Source organism: Equus przewalskii, chromosome 10 (assembly GCF_037783145.1).
Source record: "Equus przewalskii isolate Varuska chromosome 10, EquPr2, whole genome shotgun sequence".
NCBI lineage: Eukaryota > Metazoa > Chordata > Mammalia > Perissodactyla > Equidae > Equus > Equus przewalskii.
In genome coordinates, this window is record NC_091840.1 from 49,028,601 (window position 1) to 49,053,404 (window position 24,804).

At 41.4% G+C, this 24,804-nt stretch overlaps 2 protein-coding genes across 8 annotated transcripts; one reads left to right on the forward strand and one right to left on the reverse strand.

The window, feature by feature from the left end:
* Positions 1 to 3,227: 3,227 nt before the first annotated feature.
* Positions 3,228 to 9,378, reverse strand: MIS12 (MIS12 kinetochore complex component). 5 transcript variants are annotated; one of them, XM_008535607.2, is made up of 3 exons: positions 9,239 to 9,350; positions 8,087 to 8,191; positions 3,228 to 5,040 (listed from the first exon to the last, which is right to left on the reverse strand). In XM_008535607.2, the coding sequence occupies exon 3, from the start codon at positions 4,998 to 5,000 to the stop codon at positions 4,380 to 4,382; it is 621 nt and encodes a 206-aa protein (XP_008533829.1). In that variant the 5' UTR covers positions 5,001 to 5,040; positions 8,087 to 8,191; positions 9,239 to 9,350; the 3' UTR covers positions 3,228 to 4,379. The 5 variants fall into 5 exon arrangements, with proteins under 5 accessions (XP_008533829.1, XP_070419194.1, XP_008533828.1 ...); XM_070563093.1 differs by lacking the exon at positions 9,239 to 9,350 and adding an exon at positions 8,890 to 9,026; XM_008535606.2 differs by lacking the exon at positions 8,087 to 8,191 and having other exon boundaries at positions 9,239 to 9,378.
* DERL2 (derlin 2) lies at positions 9,084 to 24,206 on the forward strand. 3 transcript variants are annotated; one of them, XM_070563090.1, is made up of 8 exons: positions 9,084 to 9,277; positions 9,602 to 9,850; positions 10,683 to 10,748; positions 13,032 to 13,105; positions 14,246 to 14,339; positions 15,105 to 15,300; positions 15,564 to 15,654; positions 20,936 to 24,206. In XM_070563090.1, exons 2-8 carry the CDS (start codon positions 9,758 to 9,760, stop codon positions 21,039 to 21,041), a joined length of 720 nt encoding a protein of 239 aa, XP_070419191.1. In that variant the 5' UTR covers positions 9,084 to 9,277; positions 9,602 to 9,757; the 3' UTR covers positions 21,042 to 24,206. The 3 variants fall into 3 exon arrangements, with proteins under 3 accessions (XP_070419191.1, XP_070419192.1, XP_070419190.1); XM_070563091.1 differs by having other exon boundaries at positions 9,095 to 9,277; positions 10,686 to 10,748; XM_070563089.1 differs by having other exon boundaries at positions 9,114 to 9,413.
* The last annotated feature ends 598 nt before the right edge of the window (positions 24,207 to 24,804 follow it).

Here is a 24,804-nt window from a genome sequence, read left to right on the forward strand (position 1 = left end):
AGCACTGGAGATAGTGATTAGCAAAACAGATACAACCCTTGCCTGCATGGAGCTCACTTTGTGACTAATGGAACTTACCGTGTGTCTGGCTTAGTGTATTATATAGTGTGAATTCATTGAAGTCTCACAACCTTATGAGGTAAGTTCTTTTATCCTCCCCATTTTGCAGATGAGGAAACAGGCGCAGGTGAAGTGATCTGCCCAAGGTCACAGCACTAGTGATGGAGCTAGAGGAATTCAAGCATTGTTTCTGGAGCACATACTCTTAGTATTATTTTTATCAGCTTTACTGAGATATAATTCACATACCACACAACTCATTCATTTACATTATACAATTCAATGGCTTTTAGTATATTCAGAGTTGTGCAGCCATCACCACAATCAATATCAGGATATTTCATTATTGCAAAAAGAAGCCCTATACCCCTTAACCATCTCCCTCCAACCCCCCCATCCCCAAGCAACCACTAATCAACTTCCTGTCTCTATAGATTTGCCTATTATGCACATTTCATATAAAAGGAATCATACGATGCGCGGTCCTTTGTGACCGGCTTCTTTCACTTGGCATGTTTTCAAGCTCACCCATGTTGTAGCATGTATTCATTTCTATTGCTAAATAATATTCTGTTGTATGTATATACCAGTTTATTTGTCCATTCATTAGTTGGGTTCACTTGGGTTATTTCTACTTTTTGGCTACTATGAATAACGCTACTATGAACGATTGTGTACAATTTTTTGTGTGGACATACGTTTTCATTTGTCTTAGAGTGAAATTGCTGGATCATATGGTAACTCTATGTTTAGCCATTTGAGAAACTGCCAGACTTTTTCCCAAAGTGGCTGCATCATTTTACACTCCTGTTAGCACTGTATGAGAGTTCTCCACTTCCTTGCCAAAACTTTAAAAAAAAAAAAAAAAGTTATAGCTATCTTAGTGAGTATAAAGTGGTATCTCATTGTGGTTTTGATTTGCATTTCCCTGATGCCTAATGATGTTGAGTATCTTCTCACGTGCTTATTAGCCAAGTGTATATCTTCTTTGAAGAAATGTCTATTCAGATCCTTTACCCATTTTAAAATTGGGATATTTGTCTTGAATTCTGAGTTCTTTATTCTAAATACACGCCCATTTCTCCCATTCTTTGGTTCGTTTTTTCACTTTTGTGATAGTGTCTTTGAAGCACAAGTTTTTAATTTTGATGACGTACAGTTTATCTGTTTTCTTTGTTGCTTGTTACAGTTTATCTGTTTCCTTTGTTGCTTGGTGTTCCTGTGTTTTTTCTTGTCATCTCTAAGAAACTACTGCTTAATTCAAGATCACCAAGATGTAAGCCTATGTTTTCTTCTAAGGGTTTTAGAGTGTTAGCTCATACATTTAGGTCTTTGACCCATTTTTAGTTCATTTTTGTATATGGTGTGAGGTAGGAGTCCAACTTCAATCACCAACTGCCAATGATTTAATCAACCATGCCTATGTAATGAAGCCACCATAACAAGCCAAAAGGAGGGGGTTTGGAAAGCTTCCAGGTTGGGGAACCAGAACCCTTCCACATGCTACCATGCCAGGCCCAAACACCACAGGGACAAAAGCTCCTTTGTCCAGAACCTCACCCTATGTATCTCTTCATCTAGCTGTTGAGTTGTATAATTTTTGTAGTAAATCTTGTGAGTAAACAAATTTTCCTGAGTTCTGAGCCGCTCTAGCGAATCAAATGAACCCAAGGAGCCATGGGACCCTCTGATTTATAGCCAGTCAGTCAGAGCACAGGTAACCACCTGGACTCATGACTGGCATCTGAAGTGGAGGGCAGTCTTGTGGGACTGAGCCCTTAATCTGTGGAATCTGATGCTATCTCCAGGTAGTGTCAGAATTGAGTTGAATTGTAGGATACCCAGTCAGTGTCCGAGAATTACTTGGTGGTGTGGGTAGAACCCCTCCCACATCAGAATCGAGTACATATCTCTTAATATTTCCTGATAATTCTTTTTATTTCTGAAAAGTTGGTAGTAATGTCCACTCTTTACTTTCTAATAATACCACACCAAACTGTGTCCCTAAGTGGCTGCCTGACACTTGCAGCAGCAGTATGAGAAAAGTTTATTTGGGGGTACATAGTGGGGAACGGGCATGACAGTAAGGGAAAATAAATAGATAAATACAACAGAAAGCTTGGGAGTAGGCATCTAGGGAAATTGAAGGTTTGATATTACAAAATCATAGGATCCAATGTAGAGGGAAGTAGGAAATGGGGTGAGACTGATGCTGGATGGAAGATAGGGCAATGAAGCCGAATGGGTAACCAAGTGTTTATTATCCTGATTTATTTCTGAATTTTTGAGGGAGCAATTTAATTATTAAAGGAGAATGAGGCCAGGTAGATTAATTTGTTCCTGCAGAGACACTACTATGACAAATATTAACAGTATTAATATCCAACAATTATTGAGCACTTATTCAACATGAAATGGACTCCTGAGTTCTAGACACTGTGGATTTCACCCTTCTACCCAGGTCATGTCCATATTTTAACTGTATTCAAACCATATTATTGCTTGTATAATGAGGCCAACTAGGTCTCAGCTGTTGTTTCCTTAATAAGCAGCCTAGATCCTTATGAATATCTTAATATTCTAATTTCACCAGGTATATTAGTTTCCTGTGGATACCATAACAAACTTAGCAACTTAAAACAACAGATATGTATTCTCACAGTTCTGGAGGCTGGAACTTCAAATAGAGGTGTCAGCAGGGCCACACTCCCTCCGGAGGCCCTGGGGGAGAAGCTGTTCTTCGCCTCTTCCAGTTTGTGGTGGCTCTCGGCATTCCTTGACTTGTGGCTGCATCGCTTCAATCTGCCTCTGTGGTCCCAATGCCTCCTCCTCTTCTGTGTCAAATCTCCCTCTGCCTTTCTCATAAAGACACTTATCACTGGATTGAGGGCCCACCTGGATACTTCAGGATGATCTCCTTATCTCCAGATCCTTAACTTCATTACACCTGCAAAGACCCCTTTTCCAAATAAGGCACAATCACAGGTTCCAGTAATCAAGACATGGAATACTTTTGGGGGATCACCTTTCAGCTCACTATACTCAGATATTTTAAATAAGCTACAAATGTAAAAAAAAAATAGAAAATTTTCATTTGGGTAAAAAGTCATACTGAGGGAGGAAACACACCATGACACTACAGACAGTAGAAAATCAAAAACCAAAGCTTTTGAAACAAATGTATTTAATGTACAAGATTGGAAAAAAAGACTCTTTGATAATAAACATATTCCAGGTAAACACAGGCTTCCTGTGTCTTTAAATATTTAATTGCAAACAGTAATACCCTAAGTTACTCCTCTACATAAAGGAGAAACTCCGAGTCCTGTTCTTTAGGAAGACATACGGGAAAGCTATACCTTAGGAGCATCAATTGCTATTTCTCCCCTTTCTTTGGGTGGTCTAACTCTTTACATGGACTGATTACAAAAGGAAATATCAGACTCCATTGAATTTAAGCACAAGACACAGCTAAAATTTCCCGGTGAGGGTACCAAATATTTGATGCTTATGAGTGTGAATAAATAAGTTAATTAAATATTAGTTACAACGCAGATTCCAAAACTAACTGAAGCATGAAAAAAAAATTGCTACAAATACCTAACAATCAGTTAATATAAACTTTGCCTTGGGTATGTTCCAGGCTTCTTCCTTTTCTGCTCCAGTGACATCTGCTTCTTTTTTGTCCCAGGTCCTCTCCTGCTGGACCTCAACATAGCAAACTGCTTACCGTCACCGAGGCCTTGGTCGTGGAAAGGATTTATTTTAGAAACAAAAACTTCTTTCTTCTTTACTAAAGATCATGGTTGTCTTTTCTGCTACTTGCTTCTTTCAACTAATTATCCACTTCCTCGTGTAGAAAAGTTACTGGGCAAGGGCAGGCACTCTGCTGGCTGTCCCACAGGGTAGCAGCTGGTTAACCAAGAAGCCACCCATTTAACCTTTTCCTCATTTGTCTCATCCAAAGAATAAGTCAAAAGGACCGAGGTTACAAAGGACTCATGACCAAGGTACAACTTTACGGATATCTTCGGCCAGGGGAGGCTTAACTTCTTCGATTATGCCCCCAAATGAGTCATTACTGAGTCAAGAATCCCTTCCCATCTATTAGGGGCCTCTAAGAACAGATGCTTCAAAGATTAGTTGAGGGTAGTAGATAGATACCTCAGGAGAGGGGACAGAAAAAGAGAAGGCGTGGAATACATGAAAGAGTGAACGAGGAAAATCCAATAAAATATACAGTTTCCTAGAATAAGAATAGTCACTGATGTAAATCCCTGACCATTCTTTCTGATAGACCCCCTTTTACTACCTAGAAATTAAGATACTTTCAGTCTTTTGCTTTCCTGTTCCACATTGTCTCTAATATTCTGTAGTTTTCTGGAGTTCTGGACCAGGAATACCAAGCTCTCTCTAAAATCACTAGTCCCATGATCTCTGCCAGCATTTTCAAGCTCATCAAACAAAGCCAGTGTCTGTTTCAGTTTGGCCTGAACAATTTTCTGCTCTTCTAATTCTGCAAGAAGGGCCTGCTTAGTGCATAATTCAGTCTTATACTTCTCCTGTAACTGTTCAATTTCTTTTTGGAGAAGCTGGAATTCTTCCTCACTACAAGGATGCATCTCCTGAGATTTATCTTCCGGAAGCAAGATGTTTGGGGGAATGCGTAAAATTAACTGTAAAAACAGCTGCTCCATTTTGCCGAAAAGGGTATCAAAACGCCCTTTCATGAAGCAAAGAAACTTCTCTGTGCATTTACGAATCTGGACTGGGCTAATCTCACAGTCTGGGATGCCATCCAACTTCTTCAGAATAACCTGTTCAACAGCCTGCATCACTTCAAACAGGTAGTCTTGAAATGCAATGTAGATCCTAAGCATGCAAGTTTGTGGCGTGAAGCCAAAGAACTGGGCCTCATAGGTCATCGGATCGACAGACATGTTGGCTTATTTTGCAATGTTAATTTTGACGGTGAAAAATCTGCAAATGTAAAAAGAAAAATTTCATTTGGATAAAAAAAAAATCATCTGAGGAAACTAAATCGCATTACAGATAGCAATAAAAAAATAATGAGTCTGTGTTCCTTGATACCCGATGCCACTTCCAGCCTCACTCATCCACAACAGGATACAAACCCTTGCCTCTGAGGCTCTTTCCATCAGCCATTACCCTCCCTTTCCCCGTCTTCATTGTTCATTTCCCTCATCTCTCATTTATCGAGGACTCTGGCCTATGGCTCAGTCTTCTGAATTCTGTTACCATCCGAGACAATGTTCAAGTTTAGACAGATGACCTACCCAATTCCTAGAGATGAGTTTCAATGGACTTTATCTCCATTCTTTTAGCCATTTGGCTCTTGATATTTGTTACTTCTCCCTCCAACTACTACTTTTTGACCACAACTTCCTATGCTATTCTTCCAACTCTCATTCACATATTCACACCTTAATCTTCAAGATTTTCAGTCCTCTGATCCTCTCCTTCTTGCTCTCAGTCCCTCCCACTTCACTTCTTTCCCTATCCATTTTATTATTTATTTATTTTTTAAAGATATGCTTTTTTTTTTTTTTTTGGTGAGGCAGATTGGCCCTAAGCTAACATCTGTTGCCAATCTTTCTCTTTTTCTTTTCTCCCCAAAGCCCCAGTACATAGTTGTATATCATAGTTGTTAGTCATTCTAGTTCTTATATGTGGGATACCGCCTCAGCATGGCTTGATGAGTAGTGCCATATCCACGCCCAGGATCCAAACCATTGAACCCCGGGCCGCCAAAGCAGAGTACATGAACTTACCCGCTATGCCACTGGGCCAGCCCCTCCCCCCCATCCATTTTAGGCTTCATGATTCATCACTTCAACCACTCCCTTGCCAATGACCTCAACTTCCTTGTCCTTTCAACCTAGCCACCTGAAAAAAAATCTCAATTAGAAGCTGAGCAAGCCTCTTGTCAGCTTTACAACCCCAACATGATTTTTCAAGAGTCTGGGAGTCATTCCTTTCAAATGTAAACATCTAGGAAAATAACACTCCCATCTCCCATTCCCTGTAGGGGTTTAACCTAGGCACCTTTTTCTGAGCTGTAACCATATGCTTGTCATAGAAAGAAGTTTTATTATTCCTTCAGATAAAGACAATTAGCTAAAATAAATGGCTGCCTTAACTACCAAGTGAATTTAGAATGAACCTCGTAAAAGAATTTGAAGCAGAGTCAACCCTGACAGCCTAGTGGTTAAAGTTCAGCAGGCTTTGCTTTGGCAGCCCAGGCGCAGAACCATACCACTCAACCGTCAGTTGCCATGCAGTGGTGGTGGCTCACATAGAAGAACTCGAAGGACTTACAACTAGAATATAAAACTATGTACTGAGGCTTTGGAGAGGAAAAAGAAAAGAATTGGAAGCAAATGGTGCAGTCGAATTTTTTTATAGGAAGACAAGATGCTGTTAATCTTGAGAACTTATGGATGTAATGGCTAAAAATAGAATAGTTTTAACTGGTTGGCTGTATAAATAAGGCTGCATTTCTTTCTATCTTTGTAATCTCACTCACAGATTACCTACAATGCACTGTAATATGGATATGCTTATTCAGTAATAAAATTGCTTTCTTTCCTATGTCTTGTGGAGAGGATTCTCTGGGTGGGCAGGATTTTTATTCACTCAACACTGCCCTATGCCTCCAGGATCAAGTTCAAACTCTTTTACCATGGTTTATAAGGGCCTTCATCATCTGGCCCTTACTAACCACATTCTGTCCTCCCTTTTAAGGGCTTCGCATGTGTATAATTGAGTTGGTAATACTTCCTATTGCATGGTACTCTATTTTTGGTTCATGCTAGGTCTTTTCTTCTTTTACTCTTCCATTTTTCATCTCCCATAGGAACCTACTCTAGTGTTTCTTTGGTTTTTTTTAGATTGGCACCTGAGCTAACAACTGTTGCCAATCTTTTTTCTTTTTCCTTTGTTTTCTGTCCAACGCCCCCAGTACACAGTTGTATATTTTAGTTGTGGGTCCTTCTAGTTGTGGCATGGGACGCTGCCTCAGCATGGCCTGATGAGTGGTGCCATGCCGGCACCCAGGATCTGAACCAGCAAAACCCCAGGCCATGGAAGGGGAGTCAAGGAACCCAACCACTCGGCCACAGGGAGGCCCTCACTACTCTAGTGTTTGTAACACATGCCTTTTCAATTCATCTTTAATTTCAATTCATCTTTAATAGGTTTTAGATATATAGTCTTGAAAAACACAATTTTATATACGTATGCTTACATTTTTCTTTAAAGTATGTTTGCGATCACTTCATGTTATTACACTAACATCTGCCGCCAACCCTCCTCTTTTTGCTGAAGATGCTGGCCCTGAGTCAGCATCCACACCTATCTTCCTCTACTTTTTCTTACATGTGGGACGCCCGCCACAGCATGGCTTGACAAGCAGTGCGTAGGTCCGCACCCTGGACCCAAACCAGCGAATCCCAGGCTGCCGAAGTGGAACATGTGAACTTAACCTCTGCACCACTGGCCGGCCCCCACTTCATTGGTTCTGACTGAAGTAGTCCCTCAGTTTTAGCACATGCATATACCACACTTAATGTGCCCATTCTCTGTGACACCTACACTGCTTTCAGCACCTTGCTACCAGAAATAATGTTGTAATGAACACCCTCCTATAATGAACAAGTCTCCACAGGGACATGCAGGGTATTTACATAGCCAAGTAACTGCTGGGCCAAAGAGTTTACGCACACATAATTTCACTAAATACTGCCAAAATGTCCTCCAGAATGTTCTGGGGGTAGGGGGGAGGTGTAGACTGGTTTACACTCCCACTTGCAGTATATGAGAATTCTTTCTCATGTCTCCACCAAGACTTAATATTATTCAACATTCTAATTTTTGCTGACCCGGTAGGTGTAAAACTGTTTTACAGTGTTTTTCTGAAAATCAAAACCATCTAGCCATACTCACACAGGTTGGACACTAAGGACCGAAACTACCTACACTCCCTCCCCTCCCAGACACAACTTACTGTTCACATTGGCATGACTTTACTGTCCTAGGAGACCAGGATAATATTTTCATTGTTCAAATGGCTTGACTGGTCATTATGAACTCCCCAAAAGATGGATCAGCTCTGCAATGGGAAGCATCAACAATCTGTACCGTAAGATTCTCAAAAATCCCGGCCTCAGCTGTTCCTACCAATCCTGGCCTGTGATTTCATGATCCTTACCAATCCTAATCAAGCCCCCAAATTGAAAGACCCACCTTAAACCAAACTTGCCATTCTCAAAAAATTCCGATCTTGCCTTTCTTCCCTATGTGCCACTGCCAAAGCTCTGCTGAGGTGTTCTCCCTTACCAGGGTAAGCAATACAGTCAGCACTGTTTTATCAACAGGTTGGGAGGGGGATATTTGGAGAACAGGCAAAAATATTTCCATGTGCATTTCTCTGATGACCAGTAAAGTTGAGCACCACCATCTCATACACAGTAGCTCTCCAGGTTTCTCCTTCTGTGAATTACTCATTCATATTCTTTTTGAAAAACCACTCCCTCCAGCTTTTCACTTGGTTCCTTCCTTATATTGAAGGTCACTCCCTGTTCCAAAAACCTTTAGAGCTTACTATCACCCAACGACTATTTTTAACTGCATGCCACGATCTCGCTACCCTTTGTTCCAACCAAACCGAGCTATTTTTTCCCCTGCGATGACTTTCCCTCAGGAAGGATGCGGTGGCCAAATATCCTCCAAGGGTCAGTTTAAACACACCTCCCTGGTGACCCGCCCTGTCCTCTGCATTCCCATCGGGACTTCCCTTCGGACACTGACCAAGCCCTACTTCAGAGCCTGTCTCCTCTTTTCTGCTGGCCTTAGGGTTCCTAAAGGCAGGACGAGTATGGTAATATTTGCGGAGGAAACGAGGGAGACACCCAAGACACCTCGGCGAGCTGAGCTGACTGAGCTCCAAAGCCGCGGGGCAGGAACTACTTCCGGCCGGCGGACGGGCTCCCGTCGGGCCCCGCGACCCCGCTGCATGCCGGGACCTTCAAGTTGGAGGCCCGTGGCCGGGCCAGCGAGGCTGCTCTCAGAGGCCGCTCCAGCGCCCGGCGGTGATGCCTAACCCCGTAGCACTCCTTCCCTCTCCTCCTCAGAGAAAATGCAGCCCCCCGGCACTTACCCAAGCGACCGTGAGAGTGACGAATTCGGCCAACACCAGGTTCCCGCCACGTCCTTTAAACCACCGCTTGCTGCCAGAGATTGGCGGCGCGGCTGGCTAGCCAAGTTCCGACGGATACCAGCCTCAGCGTACGAGAGCAAAGGCGGGATGCTCTCGCCCTCCTGATTGGCTGGCTGTACGGTCGGGAGGGGGCCACCTAGAATGGTGACGCAAAGGGGTCGGGCGGGAAAGCTAGCTGTGGCCGGCGGGGATTGGAGGAGGGAAGCGGTACTTACACTCCCCTCCCCTACGTTGGTGGGTGGGGAAGCAAGGCTGGGACGCCGCGGAGACGCTACTCGTGATTGGCGACTGTGCTTTCCCTAGGGCTCTAGCGATTGGTCGCTGGCCGATTGCACGGCGCTGATTGGACAGCAGCGGGCAGGCTGGAGGGAGGACCTCGCCTTGCTCCCGCCTCACCGCTTGGATTGACTGGCGGAAGGGGAAGTGGGGCGGGGGGGGGCGCAGGCGGCGGTGGGGAAGATGGCGTACCAGAGCCTCCGGCTGGAGTACCTGCAGATCCCACCAGTCAGCCGCGCCTACACCACCGCCTGCGTCCTCACCACCGCCGCTGTGGTGAGCAGCTGCAGCGCCAGCTTCTCGTTATCCGGGCCGGATATGACCAAGTCCTTAGGAAACTGGGGCTTAGGCTTCGGGGAAACCCAGAGGGGTTGGTCACAGGGGTGGGTGGAGGCGTACAGCACTCACTTTGGGGTCGCAATGGCCCGGAGAGTGCTTATCCAGTGACCCGAGAAGGGATGCTTCTCCGTGAGGGGTGGAGGATCAGGCCTGCAGGTCAGTTTTTGAGAGATGAAGGCCGGACCTATAGCAAGTCAGGGCTGCGGGAGCCGCCCACCCAGGAAACGTGTCTCAGAACTCTGGCGATGGCCAAGTGGTAAGGTGGTGACTAGTGGGAGGTAGGCCCGCTTAATGAAGAAACACATGTTGAGGATAGAAAGCTAGAAGTTGTCGAGAGGGAAAAGTTTTGAAAGAAAGAGTCTAGATAGAGAGGTTGGCTGGAAGCACCCAGCCCTGACGGCGGCAGGGTCTTGAGTCTCGGTTCTCTGGAGTGAGGGTGTTGCTTCACACAGCTGTTTCAGGTGGTGCCCGTGAGATGGGCAGATTCGTGGCAGCTGATATCACCCCCTGCCTCCCATGCCCTCATGTCAGCGTTACCTATTGCAACATAAAACGAACTTTTACTTTGTGTTAGGTGTTGGGGATACAAAGAATTATACCAGTTCTAGAGAATTCTTTCCAACCTCTTCTGGCCTGAGAAGAAAGCCTTAAAGGATTCGGTCTAAGTGATGGAGAATTAGAAATTTCTAGGCCTACTAATCCTTGGTTGTACATGATGAAATTTTGTTTCTTGACTGATTTGCTCTAAGAAGTTCTTTTTCTATTTCAGCAGTTGGAATTGATCACACCTTTTCAGTTGTACTTCAATCCTGAATTAATCTTCAAACACTTTCAAGTAAGTGGTCCGTCGCAACTATGGTCGTTTCAGTTTTTTACTTGTTTTTCTTACTTTTTGGTAGCAAATCTTGCCAGACACTGTATCTCAAAAAAGAATTCGGTTGGAATATTTGGTTGTGAGTCTTATTGTGGAGGATATAAAGCAGTGACTTGGAAGCCTGATTGGGCTTCAGAATCATCTAGGGAGCTTTTAAGAGAGTCTCAAGCTCCTCATGTACCAAATTGTAATCACCAAGAGTAGGAATTAAGAATCTGTATTTCATTGTTAAAGTTCCCTGCACGGTTCTGATTTGATTTATCCGGTTCCTATATTTAGGTATCACTAGTTCAGAGTTATTGTAGTTTGAGAGGAGACTGACCAGCCAGCAACCCAGGGAGAATCTCACAGGGTGCCCTGATTTTGTCCACTCACCACCTGACACCTCCACCAACTTGGTGGTGTTGTCACTCTGGTCCAGTTCAGAAACTATTAGTGCTTGTTAAGTGACCCATTTTTCAGGGATCAGATCATACTAACCAAACTCCAAAAGACCAATATCTAAAACAACATGCCAATTTATTAGATTACCGTGGGAGATAGTCCTTTTCAGTAATTAGAATGCTAAAAGAGAGATGTGTTTTCCTGCTCCAGGATGATCATATAAGGCTATAGTTGGAGTCAGAGAGAGTCCCAAAAGCCAGTAATTCTGTCTCTACATATGCTAGTCTCTCTGTCTCGAATGGGTTTCATTCATTTTATACCCATTGAACTCCAGCTTGCCTTTCAACACACAGCTTTTGTGTAGCCTTCTCAGATGCATCCTCCTTTGTGTCCCTAGGGTATCTGTAAATACTTCTTTTAGAGCATCTCCACCTTGTACTTGGACTTATTTATATGCATCTCTCCTCAGTAGGTTGAGGACTCTAAACTCCTGGATGCAGTTAGCATGCAGAACTGAATTGTTTCCACTTTAATAGTCATCAACTCTTAAGAATTTAATGATATCTATAGCAGTCCTGTGGACTCTTGTTACTGCCGTCTTCTTCAGTACTCACGTGGTCCTTGCTGGGAGCTGTGGCTGCATCCAAGCATTTCTTCCTGTTAGCTTGCTTGGCAGGATTTCGCCTGGGGTTAACTCTTGACAACACTGTGTATCTGCACTCGGCGTTAGGAGTTCTGTTTGAATTCAGAGTCTCCCTCTACAGGCTGTGTGTCCTTGGGCAAGCCATTTAAAAATGATCCAAGTCTTGGGCCGGCCCAGTGGCACAGTGTTAAGTGTGCACGTTCAGCTTCGGTGGCCCGGGGTTCGCTGGTTCAGAACCCAGGTGCGGACATGGCACTGCTTGGCAAAAGCCATGCTGTGGTAGGCGTCCCACATATAAAGTAGAGGAAGATGGGCACAGATGTTAGCTCAGGGCCAGGTTTCCTCAGCAAAAAGAGGAGGACTGGCAGTAGTTAGCTCAGGGCTAATCTTCCTCAAAAAAAAAAAAAAAAATCCAAGTCTCTTAGTTTTCTCATCTGTGAATTGGGGATGGTAGTACCAGCTTGGTACTACTTGTGGTCTCACAGGATTATTAAGATCACATGAGATAATAAAATACATTAAAACACTTTAAAATGTTAAGTGCTCTACCATTGTGAGTAGTTGTTTTTATTGCAGTGTGGATGGATTGAGTAGGGAAGAGCATATCAGGGTTTCCAACATGAAAATGAGTGTCTTTGCATCCACCAATTAGACTGGAATTATTAGAGCATTAGGTCTTTACTTGTAGGGAAGTAGTTATTTGTTCAGACCAGAACTTGAGTATTTGCTTTAGAATTACTCTTTACTCTGATGTTTCTGACTGCCTAGTATTGAAACATTTCTTGGCAGTTTATATTAGGTCCCTGGAGTTTTCCTCTGGTATCGCAAGACTATTCGTTAGATTGTGATACTGCATATGTGACAGCACTGTTTTCTCTTCTGCAAATTAACCTAGTCTTGCCATCAAACTTTTTCCATCATTTGCCTGACCGTATGGTGTGGGCTTTCTTTAAAAGATGATCACAAATTCAAGTTTTCTGTCATGTTATCCTTACAAATGTCAAGGGCTGAGTGATATCTTTCACACTTTCAACTAGAAGCAGGATAAAAGTCCGATGTCAGATTGTGTGCCCCACTTTTTAGTTCAAAACATAGTATTACCCTATCTTGGCCTTTCAACCATCGTAGTCATAGAATATCTCTTTTGTCTTAATATGGACATGTTTCCTCGTGTATTTTACTTAATCTATCTTTCTCGATTTTTTTCCTTTTAACAGATATGGAGGCTAATCACCAATTTCTTATTTTTTGGGCCAGTTGGATTCAATTTTTTATTTAACATGATTTTTCTGTATCCTTTATTAAGTGAAGTTACATAAAAATTTAGGCTTACTTAGGAAATACAATATTAAGTTGAAATTATTAATCCTGTTATTTTTGTAAACATGTTAGCTTAACTTCTGGGTACTGGCTCAGTGGTACACAGAGTAGTTGGTCAGACAGTAATGCTTTGAGAGTGCTTGTAGGTCATTGTTCAAATGGGAGGTTTAAAGCCAGAAAATCACATTTCTGCCCATAAGCCACTTAAAAATCTGATCAAAGAAGAGAAGTGATTTGAGTCATACTTGCAAAATCACATCAGCAGGGACCAAGTGATAAAACACCACCTGAGTACAGTGATAATTGACAGTTTGGTATAGGTTTGGGAGTGGGCTCGTGAGGCATGGAGAACTGGAGATCTCCTTGGATCTTGGTTACTAGTTCTACTGACTGATAAGACAGTGCCATGATGTCTGCCGGGCTGCCATGTTCCGGTTTCTTGAAAGAGAGGAAGAACTGTGCTCTGGTCAGATGGTAATTGGGGCCACTGAGCAGGGCGTTCCCCCTCCATCCCCACCCTCTGGATTAAGAGGGAGTTCCAGCTCACCTTGTCTGCAGTAGACAGAGGACCTTGTAGGAGTGACAGGATTCCTGCCCCAGGATGGATTCCTGTGTCTCCTATATGGTATACCATTCTGGTAAGTTTAAATATAATTGATTTTTTTCATCGCAATGCATCTTTATTAACTGAGGTGTAGAAATGCTTAATATTCCTAGCCTGAAAAAGTAGATTATCACGCAAGGCTTCTTGTTGGGGATTTCTTCCAAGTTAGGTTATGAAAAAGCAAGGGTGGTGCAGATTATGGTGTGGCTGAACATGGGAAAGACAGTACCAGTTTGAGAAGGTTGACTAGGTGACTGGAAGCATGTTTGTGCAGCATCTGGCCTAGTTCCCCAGTCAGGAACAGTTTTTGTGAAATAGGAGCTGGTCTTCACCTTGCCTAAAATGTCTGGTAAAAGAGAAATAACCATACTACCACTCATAAACATTCTTAGAGAAATGAAGCCTTGACTTACAAATAATGTGGAGTCCCAGTGTACTTAAGTGCTACGTTAAATTTTACTTTCTTCATATTTGTGTGCTTAACATTTTCTTAACTTGTAACTTAAGATATCGTTACTGTCGAATGCTAGAAGAAGGCTCTTTCCGAGGTCGGACAGCAGACTTTGTATTTATGTTCCTTTTTGGTGGATTCTTAATGACTGTATCCTTCAACAAATAGAACAACTACAGGAAAATGTGAAAGAACACCCTCTCTCTTCCTAAAGCTTTTCATCTGTCTCCCACAACCCGCTAGGTCTTCTGAACAAACAGATAAAAGTAGACCTCTAGGTTTTAGCTTCAGGATGCTACTGTTTAATTTCCAGCATACTTTATGTGGCAGCTTTCTAAGCCTAGCGGTCGGACAGGATGCTTTTCTACTGTGAGCAAGTCAGAGGAACTTTTAACCGAGGTGGGTTACAATTAAGTGTCTTAGATATATTATTGTTGATGGTGTACTTCGCTCTTAAACTAAGTTGGTGAGACATTTATTTGGTCATATCAAAACTGATAAATTATTTTTTTAGAAAAGAATTTTCATCTAAATAACAGACTTGAATATAGTCCTGTCTGACAAGATGGTTTTGCTCCAGCTGGCTTTATTCACCTCTGTACAGGTGCTAATGGTGAGTGAGCTTTCCTGTAATTATAGACCAAGGAATTAACACATTTTCCAAAGAGGCAAGAACTTCATGAAAGCAGAATATTAATTTGAAGTAGCTACAATCCAGATTTGGATTGTAATGATGATTTGGCCTAAGTAGGTTTTTGCCTGATTGCTCTAGGTAATTATTTTCAGGCTTTTTTTTCTCCTAAAGATGTAATTATTGCTTGACCTTCCTAATTCACACTTCATTAGAACACAATCTTGCCAAGTCTTCCCGATTACACGTTTAATGTTGGTATTTTCCTTAATGCCATCTGCTAGCTTTTTGGTTTGTTTGTGAGCTTAGTTTTCTTGGGCCAAGCCTTTACAATAATGCTTGTCTACGTGTGGAGCCGAAGAAACCCATATGTCCGCATGAACTTCTTTGGCCTTCTCAATTTCCAGGCCCCCTTTCTACCCTGGGTGCTCATGGGCTTTTCCTTGTTGTTGGGGAACTCAATCATTGTGGACCTCTTGGGTAAGAGTCTTATCACTACTTTTTCTATTATTTTACTTGTAAGCTTGTTTTGTCACTATTTTCGTGTTTATTCTGCCTGGCCTTCACATATAGCTATTATAGGATTATTTGATAATTATATGCTCAAAGACTATAATCCTGTTTTTTTAATTTTTAGTAATTATGTTGACATTTCGTCCTAAATATAAGGAATATGTATTGGTAGATCCACCTGCAGTTGCGTTTAATCCTCTCCCTCATCCTTTATTTCTGGTTGATTCTAGGTATTGCAGTTGGACACATATATTTTTTCTTGGAAGATGTATTTCCCAATCAGCCTGGTGGAATAAGAATTCTGAAAACACCGTCTATTTTGTGAGTATTAACACCAGGTTATGTGTTCCTTGCAGACAAACCAGGACAGGGTCCATGGTCTGTGTCATCTTGGGCCTCCCATAGCTCCTGGCACACACAGTTCGGGTCAGTAAATATTTGCAGATTGAGCAATCTGGCTGCAGTTGAGGAGCACTTGGATTGGGTAGGAGCAGACAGTGCTGGAGTGGTGGCAGGAGCAAGGTTAACCGGCTCAGGATGTCCTGAGGGTGGCTTGATAATTGCTGTCCTGGATGACCCCTGGCACCTCCCATCCCAGGGAGGAGGCTGCGGTACCAGGAAAGCTGCTGTCTGAGGTTAGAGAGGTGAGGTAGCAAAATGGGCGAAACTGATTGAAGGCAAGCATCTAATGGTGGAATTTCTGGCCTTCCAAGGAGGTGGGAGAGAGAAGCAGTGACTCAGAGTGAAGATAGCTTTGGGCTAGAAACCAGTTGTAGCTGTTCCACGGACCAGCTACGTAGTTTTAAGTGAGTCCCTTCTCCTTTTTTGCACTTCAGTTTCCTGAGGGTAGATCTTTGATTTATAGGACCTCTTTGTACTCCAGAATTTTGTGTGCTTGAGATATACTGCATTAAAAAGGGCTCACTTGAGGAGGAAAATTTGAGTTTTTATTATAAAGTGTTGGTTGTGCAATAGTTAAGCAAAAAGAAGAAAGTAAAATCCTCCATAATGCCACCACTTAGATAGAACTGTGGCTACCATTCTTAGCTTTTTCTTTCTTTCTATTTTTTTGCTGAGGAAGATTTGCCCTGAGCTAACTTCTGTTGCCAATCTTTCCCCTTTTTTGTTTGAGGAAGATTAGCCCTGAGCTATCATCTGTGCCAGTCTTCCTTTATTTTGTTAGTAGGTTATCGCCACAGCCGGGTTGACAAGTGGTGTAGGTCTGCGCCCCGGATATGAACCCATGAACCCAGGCTGCTGGAGCAGAGTGCGCCAAACTTAACTACTATGCCACAGGGCTGGCCCTCCATTGTTAGCTTTTTGCTGTGTATTCTTCAGTCTTTTACTGTCTGTGTACTTTTTAAAAATGATATTTCACAACCTTCTTTTTAACGTAATATGTCATAATCATTTTTCCATCATAAATGTCCTACAAAGTTGTAACCGCTACATGATACCTCATTGTATGAACATAGCATGATTTTACTAATCCCTTACTGGTGGACATTGATGTTAGTTCTTGCTTTTCCCTTCTGTAATTGGAGTGGTGAACATCCTAACAGCTAAATCTTTGCACACATCCATGATTATTTTCAAAGGATAAATTCCTAGAAGTGGAATTGCTATTTTGCTTATTGCCAAATTGTCCTTGAAAATGGATGTTCAAGTTTACATTTCTACCAGCAATGTATGTGTCCATTTCCCCACATCCTTGTCAAATGTGGGAGGTATTATATTTACCCTTTTCTAGTTTGATAGCTATAAGATGGTGTCTCATTTTTTACAATTGTTTTTCCTAAAAATTTGAAAGTTTCAGACTTACAGAAAATTATACACAGTATAAAGGACTTTTTTCCCCTTAGGTATTTAAAATTAAATTGTCGCTCTAATGTCCCAAGACCCCCATTAATATGTATTTTCTATAAACAAGGACATTTTTCTATGTATTCAAAATCAGGAAATAAACATTAATCCTGAGACCCAATTCCACTTTGGGCAGCATCCTAATAGTGTTCTTTATAGCAAAAGAATCCAGTTCAGATTCCGGTGCCGCATTTGGTTATCACGTCTCTTTAGTCTCCTTCAGTCTGGAACAGCTCCTCAGTCTTACCTTGACTTTCATGAAATTGACATTTTTGAAGATATAGGCCCGTTTTGTAGAATGCCTCTCAATTTGGATTTGTCTAATGTTCCCTCACATTTAGGTTCAGGTTCTGCATCTTTGGCAGGAATACAGAGAAGTGATGCTGTGTTCCAGCTGTAGCCTGTTAACACAGAATTTTAATTTGTTGACTCTGTCAAAGTGGTAGTAATCACTCTGATTACTTGATTAAGGTGTCTGAGGCTTCTCCACTGTAAAGTTACTTTTTTCTTTCATAATTTAAGTGTTTTGTGGAAAGGTTCTTTGAGATTATGTAAGTATCCCATTCCTTACCAAATTTCAATTAATTTATATCTTCATGAATTCATGGTTTCATGTTTTATTCATGGATTATAAACCCTTATTATCATTATTTATTTTGATCCTCATACTGTCCCAGATTTGGCTAAGAGGAAGCCCTTCAAAGTGGCTTCTAAGTACTTTTCAGTATGTTCCCATCTTATTTTTTTAGCAATTTTTTACTTTCTGGTCCAAAAAGATATCCCAGGCTTATCTTTTGCTTTCCTAGAATCAGCTATTTCTTCTAGGAACCCTAGTTCCTTTCCAGTGAAGAATGGTAGTTAGAAGCCAAGATCTGGGTGCTAGATGTGCTCATGGCCTTTGGAGTGTTACTGTTCCCAAGTCCTCTCGATGAACAGAGCAGGGGAATTATATGTATGCATATGAGTGTATGCACATCTGTATTTTTATGTCTACAGTCATGCGCCACCTAATGACGCTTCAGTTAACTACAGCCCCGTGAGATTAGTACCATATAGCTAGGTGTGTAGGAGGCTGTTCCATCTAGGTTTGCGTTAAGTACTCTCTGATGTTCACACGACAAAATCACCACATGACGCACTTCTCAGAACATATCCCCATTGTTAAGCGACACGTGACTGTATTTATTTTTTAAAACATGGGTTTCTACTGATACTCCCAGTTCTAGTACAAATCCACATGATTCGTTCTAGTTTTTTTCCTTTCTGTATTTTTCCTCCAGTGTTTCATCATGAAAATTTCCAAACTTACAGAAAAGTGGAAAAAAATTATACAGTGAACATCATTTACCTACCACATAGATTCTAAAATTAATATTTTATTACTGTTTTTGCTTTTTGTACATCTATCCTTCTGTCTTTCCATTCCAATATACTTAATTCTCTAAATAGTATATATATCACTAACTTGAGTTCTTTATATGCAGCAAAATACACAAATCTCAGTGTGTCAACTAACGGGTTTCCATAAATGCACACATCTGTGTAACCCAAATCCTTATCAAGATAAGAAAATTAACCATTACCCACAAGGTTCCCTGTCAGTCCTTGCCCCCAACCCCTGAGAGCAACTGCTATACTGATTTTGTGCCCCCGTAGATTAGCTTTGCATGTTCTGCACTTCCTGAGTGGAATCATACAGTACGATGTACTCCTTGGTATAAGGCCTCTTTCGTTCAACATAATGTTTTTGAAATGTATCTACATTGTTGCACATATCAGTAATTTGTTCTTTTTTTTTTGCTGAGTAGTATTCCATTGTATAAATATACCACCCTTTTCCGTATTTCCTTATTCTCACTGACAGTGAGAGACCTGATTCCTATTATCATTAATATATTTACTTATTTAATTAATGCCCCATATATAACCATCCTCATCGCTGTCTCCCCCGCCCGTGTGGATGCCTTGCTTCTCCTGCTCCACCTCGGATTCTCCATGTCGGGCTGCCATCTCCTGGGGATGCCTTCCTTACCCTAACTCAGGCTCTGACATGTTGAACCTGACCACCTCCATGTGAGCGTGCCCGGGTGGGCTCTTGACTCCCTGTGCCAGCTGCTCTCCCCACCCCTGTCCTCCTCTGCCCTCCAGGGACACCTACTTTGTTCTGCTCCACCTAATGTTTGGGAAGTGGAAGGGGTCTCAGTTTTTAATATGCTTTCCTTTAACTATTGTGAGAGCAAACATTTTTATCTTTATTGACCATTTGGATTTCTTTCTTCCTTTTTTTTTTTTTTTTTTGGTGAAGAAGATTCACTCTGAGCTAACATCTGTTGCCAATCTTCCCTTTTTTTTGACTTGAGAAAGATTAGCCCTAAGCTAACATCCGTGCCTGTCTTCCTCTCTTTTGTGTGTGGGTCGAGTGGTGTAGGTCCTCTTGACAAGTGGTGTTGGTCCGTGCCTGGGATCGGAACCTGCGAACCTGGACTGCCGAAGTGGAGCATGCCAGACTTAACCACTGTGTCACAGGGCGGGCCCTGGATTTCCTTTTTGAATTGCCTATTCAATCCTATATTTTTTCATTGGTGTGTGTGTTTGTTTTTACTGTTAATTTGTAAGAATTAAAGGAGCTCATTTTGAAAGATAAATGCTTTTTCTGACCCCAGGGTGAAATAGAGGTTTTCAGATACATTTCTAATTTTATCAGCTGTAGGCAAGTACAATTAGAAATATGAGTGCAAACAGGGGATGCTGCTTTTTAATGGTTAATTCTTTAAGGAGACTTTGAATGACTATATAATAAATATTACATAAAAAAATCTTTTGGACATTTACTATCCCTTCCTATGCTCTGCAGTAATTTTTCTCGGAATAACTTGTTAATTTTTTAAAGATTTTAATTGTGGTAAAATACACATAAAATTTATCATCTTGTACATTGTAAGTGTACAGTTCAGTGGCATTAAGTGCATTCACATTGTACTTCTGTCACCACCATCCATCCATAGCACTGTTTTCATATTGCAAAACTGCAACTCTGTCCCCATTAAACAATAACTTCCCATTCCCCTCTCTCCCCAGCCCTTGACAACTACTATTCGACTTTCTGTCTCTGAGTTTGACTACTCTGTACTCTAGGTTCCTCATGTAAGTGGAATCATACAGTATTTGTCCTTTTGTGACCAGCTTATTTCACTTCGCATACTGTTTTCAAGGTTCATCCATGTTGTAACATGTACCAGAATTTCTTTTTAAGACTGAATAATATTCCATTGTATGTATAGACCAGTTTGTTTATGCATTCATCTGTCCAGGGATACTGGGTAATACCTTGGTTGAGGAGAGACATTCATGATAAATTAAGTGAAAATCAGGTTACAAAACAGAAGTAATATGATCTAACTTTTGTAAAATTACTTACATAAAAATTCTGGAAGAATAATGACTAACTTCAGTAAGGATTATCTCTGGGGATTTAGGATGTTTTGCTCATCTATATTGCCTGTTTGCCTGTTTTCTCTGCAACATACATGTATTGCTTGTGTAGTTAAAATTAGTAAAGGAGGTAAAAGTTAATGTAAATGTTAAATAATTATGGATACCTTCAAAATATAACTATTTGATTGGCAGGCAGATGCAATGCTTGTCCATTGGTGGAAACCCTGTGGATCTTTACTGATCTTGCGGTATTTCAGACTAAGATGACTCTGGGACTAAATTATATCCATTGCCTGTCTTTTAGGAAGGCTATTTTTGATACACCGGATGAGGATCCAAATTACAATCCACTACCTGAAGAGCAGCCAGGAGGCTTCGCCTGGGGTGAGGGCCAGCGCCTCGGCGGATAAAGCGGCAGTGCCAATAATGAGACCCAGCTGGGGAGGACTCACTGACATGCCCATTGGGATTCTTTTATCCTTTGTATTGGAGACGTGTGGACACTTTCGACAGCTTGACAGATTTTAACTCCAGAAGCACTTTATGAAATGGTACACTGATTAATCCAGAAGACATTTCCAGCAGTTTGCCAGTGGTTCCTCAATACACTGGTACTGAAAGTGTAATCTCTCGGAGCCAAAAAACTGGAGAAACAAACACCCTGCCGCCTCTAACGAACAAGTACATGAGTACTTGGGTTCTATGGTGTAAGGCAGAGCTTTTTCCTCCTCTTCTTCTTTGATAGATGAGGTCATGGTGTAAATGGAAGTTTCAGAGAGGACAAAATAAAACTGAATTCCATCTCTCTCTCACTGAATTAAAGCTTTTGTGTGTGATCTTTTAAATTATGATCCTGTATTCTAGCTCTCCTGCATAGGTCTGAGCTCAGAGCAATTGACATGCTCACTCTTCCTGTGTCTTCACGGCTTTTGACTGGATTTCATTTCAAGATTGGAAGTATGTGGCTGTTATACTGTGGCTGTATACACATCTTACTAATGCAGAATGCCAGCTCCACTAGGAAGAAGATTTAGTTCTGTTGTCCAGATAGTTTGTTCTCCATCTGGATTTTGCAGAACTTGAAGTTGTCAGACAATGTGGAAAAAAGGGGGAGGGTGGTTCTTGTAGCAGCAGGAATTCAGCTATGGGAGAGTCTCCTATAAGTGAAAAGCAAATATGGCATCTTATTTACTCTGCTTGCATTTCTCCAGTAAGAAATATCCAAGGAAAGACAGGTAATGGCCACATCTTGGAAAACAACAGGAAGATCTTCTTTAGACCTGGAAAGCAAGTTAGAATGTTGACTTTGGAGCCAGAAGAACAGGTACTAGTTAGGCCGGGATCCGTTTCTCCTGGGTCTTTGGCTGGTTGACCTTTGTCATTTGTTTCATCAAAAGCCAAAAAGCTTTACATGGTATACCTTCCCAATCAGGTAGAAATTAGACAGGGTCGCAGAAGTAGGTAGTTAATACCTGTGGTTCAGTAAATACCTAAAATATTAACTTTTCTCAGTTTCAGCAGGTTTGCATTCACACTGCTTAAGTAATTCAGAGGACCCAGAGGAATAAAATGGACACCCCCACAGAAGAGATTATTTCAAACAGCTTTCATAAGCAGCATGTAGGTACAGGACCTACATTTTCCAAGTAGTTCCAGCCCAACTAAGTGATAGCTTCCTAGAGTGTGAGATTTTCCTCAGAAAGATGGGTGTGAGGTTTAGATTAAACATAATAAACATATTAAATAGGAATTTTTGGATTGTTTGTGAAGTGAAAAGTCTTTTAATATCTAAATGGAATATGCATAAGTAATAGAATTTAATATGGATATTTTACATGTTGCTAGTCAGTAACTTTGAATATGATTGTTGCAATTTTATGGAACTTGGGTTAATGGGACTGCTTTTTTGTCCTAAGTGGTTTAAAAAATATCTTTCAAGTTTAAATGCCAATCTTAGAATGTATAATCCTTATGGGATTCTTAAATTTTGTCATATCTTGTCTTTGTTCAAGAAAGCTTGAATTTAATTAGACGGGTTTTTCTTAATTGTTTATTTGGGGCTAGAAATAGGTTTCTCTAGTTTTATTTGTCCTCCCTTAGTTAACTTTGAGTTATCCAGTTCATGGAACTTTTGTGGTAAAATTTTAATCCTAAAATCTGTTCACTGTTCATTTAAGTAAGGGATGTCTGTACATATTGATGACTGGCTAAAAACAGGAAACAAGTTTTGAATTTATGGCCTAAACACAGTCAGTGACGGGATTTTGATTTCTCTGATTTTGGGTGAGAATTGCTGCGGCAGGATGTCCTACTGTGCTACTACACTGTGTCCTGCTCGGTGGGACTTTGAATCACTGACCTCTTAGCAGTTTGGCCAGTCCCACTACCACCGTCCCTAGCCCGTGTGGCTTGACAGGACACCTAGGCTTACGTGGACATCAGGAAAGTCCTCACTTCTTCCCAGTTTACCTCTCAGTCTTACTTCTCCCAGAACACACTTCTTTTTCATAATGCAAGTCAACTGAAAAGTGAGATTTGATATATGGCTTGTGACCGCTTACCTGACATACATAGAATTTAAGGGATTCCTGGATTCTCCCAGTAATACTGAAAAGCACACCTGACTAAGGCGTAGGGTTTTTTGTTGTAGAAATACAGTATATGTTCATTTGAAAAAATGGACGTGCAAATTGCATCTCCCTAGGAGATTAATTTTATATACATTTTGGTGTGTTTTTTCACTATGGATTTCTATTTGTTTCTCTCTTCCACTTGTTCTTTTTCCATGTCACTCTTGTATTTCCTAATAGCTTTCATACAGCTTGTGTAGTCTCTCTAAGCAGAGAGCACCCAAGTCCTGGATCTTGGAAATGAAACCCTCACTCTGTCTCGGGGGCCTATGAAAATTAGGAACTATTGGAGCTATTGGCATGTTGGGTAAGGGGCTTCCTAGAATTGTCATTTAACCTTGATAGCATTTGATGTTGTGGCTGTATTTTCCTTTGACAGGTGAATGCCATCCGTGTTGCTAGTCACAATACTGCCATTGTTTTCAGTGTTCTGTAGGATGTCCCCTAAACTCCTTGCATATTTTATGAGTTTGCATTAAACTTGTTGAACTTTGTATGATCAAGTTCAAGTGTATGCGTACTTCTCTGCTCAGAAATTCACAGTGACTCCTTAGGAAGCCCCCATGTCAAATTCATACTTTCTGTCTTCCTCTGAACCTTACTCCCACTTCTACTGAACAGGAATCTCAATTTAAGTCTCTTCAGTCCTTCAAGGCCTGGCCCCGTTCCTGGCTCCTCAAAAGGTCTTGACACTAGGGCCTATTTCATTGTCTTTCTTTGAGTCCCTATAAAGCTTCAAGTCTGTACAACATACTCTTACACCAAATTATATATTGTCTTGTACTCTTCCTAGCTGGTACATGTATATTAGTCTTGTCTCCCTCATGAGAATGTAAGCTCCTTAAGGGCAGGGACCATGTCTTAAATTTTTGTATCCACCACAGTGCCTAGCACAGTGCTTGGCACATGGGTGCTGAATAAATACTTTGTTTATCGATCAGCAAACTATTATCTGGTATTTTTAATTACAGAGAGATTAATGTGTGTGCTTGCAAGCTTGTACTTAGTTACCAAGGCTTTATGATTGTCTCAAAGCGGGAATAAAACACAATTGAGGGCAGTGGTTTGGTGGTCAGACAAGCCAGCCAATAGCAGTGCCCACCAGCTGGTATGGTCATGGTAAGAACAGATAGTTAAGTCCACAGACCATCTCAGACGAGTTAAGAAAAATGTGTCTGACAATTCACTTTTTGGAAGAAGAGCCCAGATAATCTTTGACTAGTTACTAGCTTGTGATCATCTGCATGTGAAAGCCACTTAACCACAAGAGACTTTTCTTTTGGAGGGATAGCTGGGTCATTAGGCCAGAAATTATGGGTGAGTTACCCACACATGTGGTTTATTTTGCCTGTACCATTTAAGAAAATTTTTTAGAGCCAACATTTAAAATTGACAGATTTCACATGAAAATCTTCATTTTTGGCTTTTCCAGAAAAAACTGGAAGATCTGGCAATACCAGGCCTGCATGGCAGCTATTGCCTAGAGGTAACTAGTGACTGCTTCTAGAGATAGGGCATGTGCTCTATCAAGAGATTATTTCAC

What these genes read in the sequence shown, in the direction of transcription:
- MIS12 (XM_008535606.2), bottom strand. Translation starts at nt 5,000, where the DNA reads ATGTCTGTCGATCCGATGACCTATGAGGCCCAGTTCTTTGGCTTCACG.
- DERL2 (XM_070563090.1), top strand. Translation starts at nt 9,758, where the DNA reads ATGGCGTACCAGAGCCTCCGGCTGGAGTACCTGCAGATCCCACCAGTC. An exon ending in TTATTTAACATGATTTTTCT is followed by an intron (nt 13,106 to 14,245) that starts GTATCCTTTATT and finishes TTGTAACTTAAG; the next exon opens with ATATCGTTACTGTCGAATGC. An exon ending in AATCATTGTGGACCTCTTGG is followed by an intron (nt 15,301 to 15,563) that starts GTAAGAGTCTTA and finishes GGTTGATTCTAG; the next exon opens with GTATTGCAGTTGGACACATA.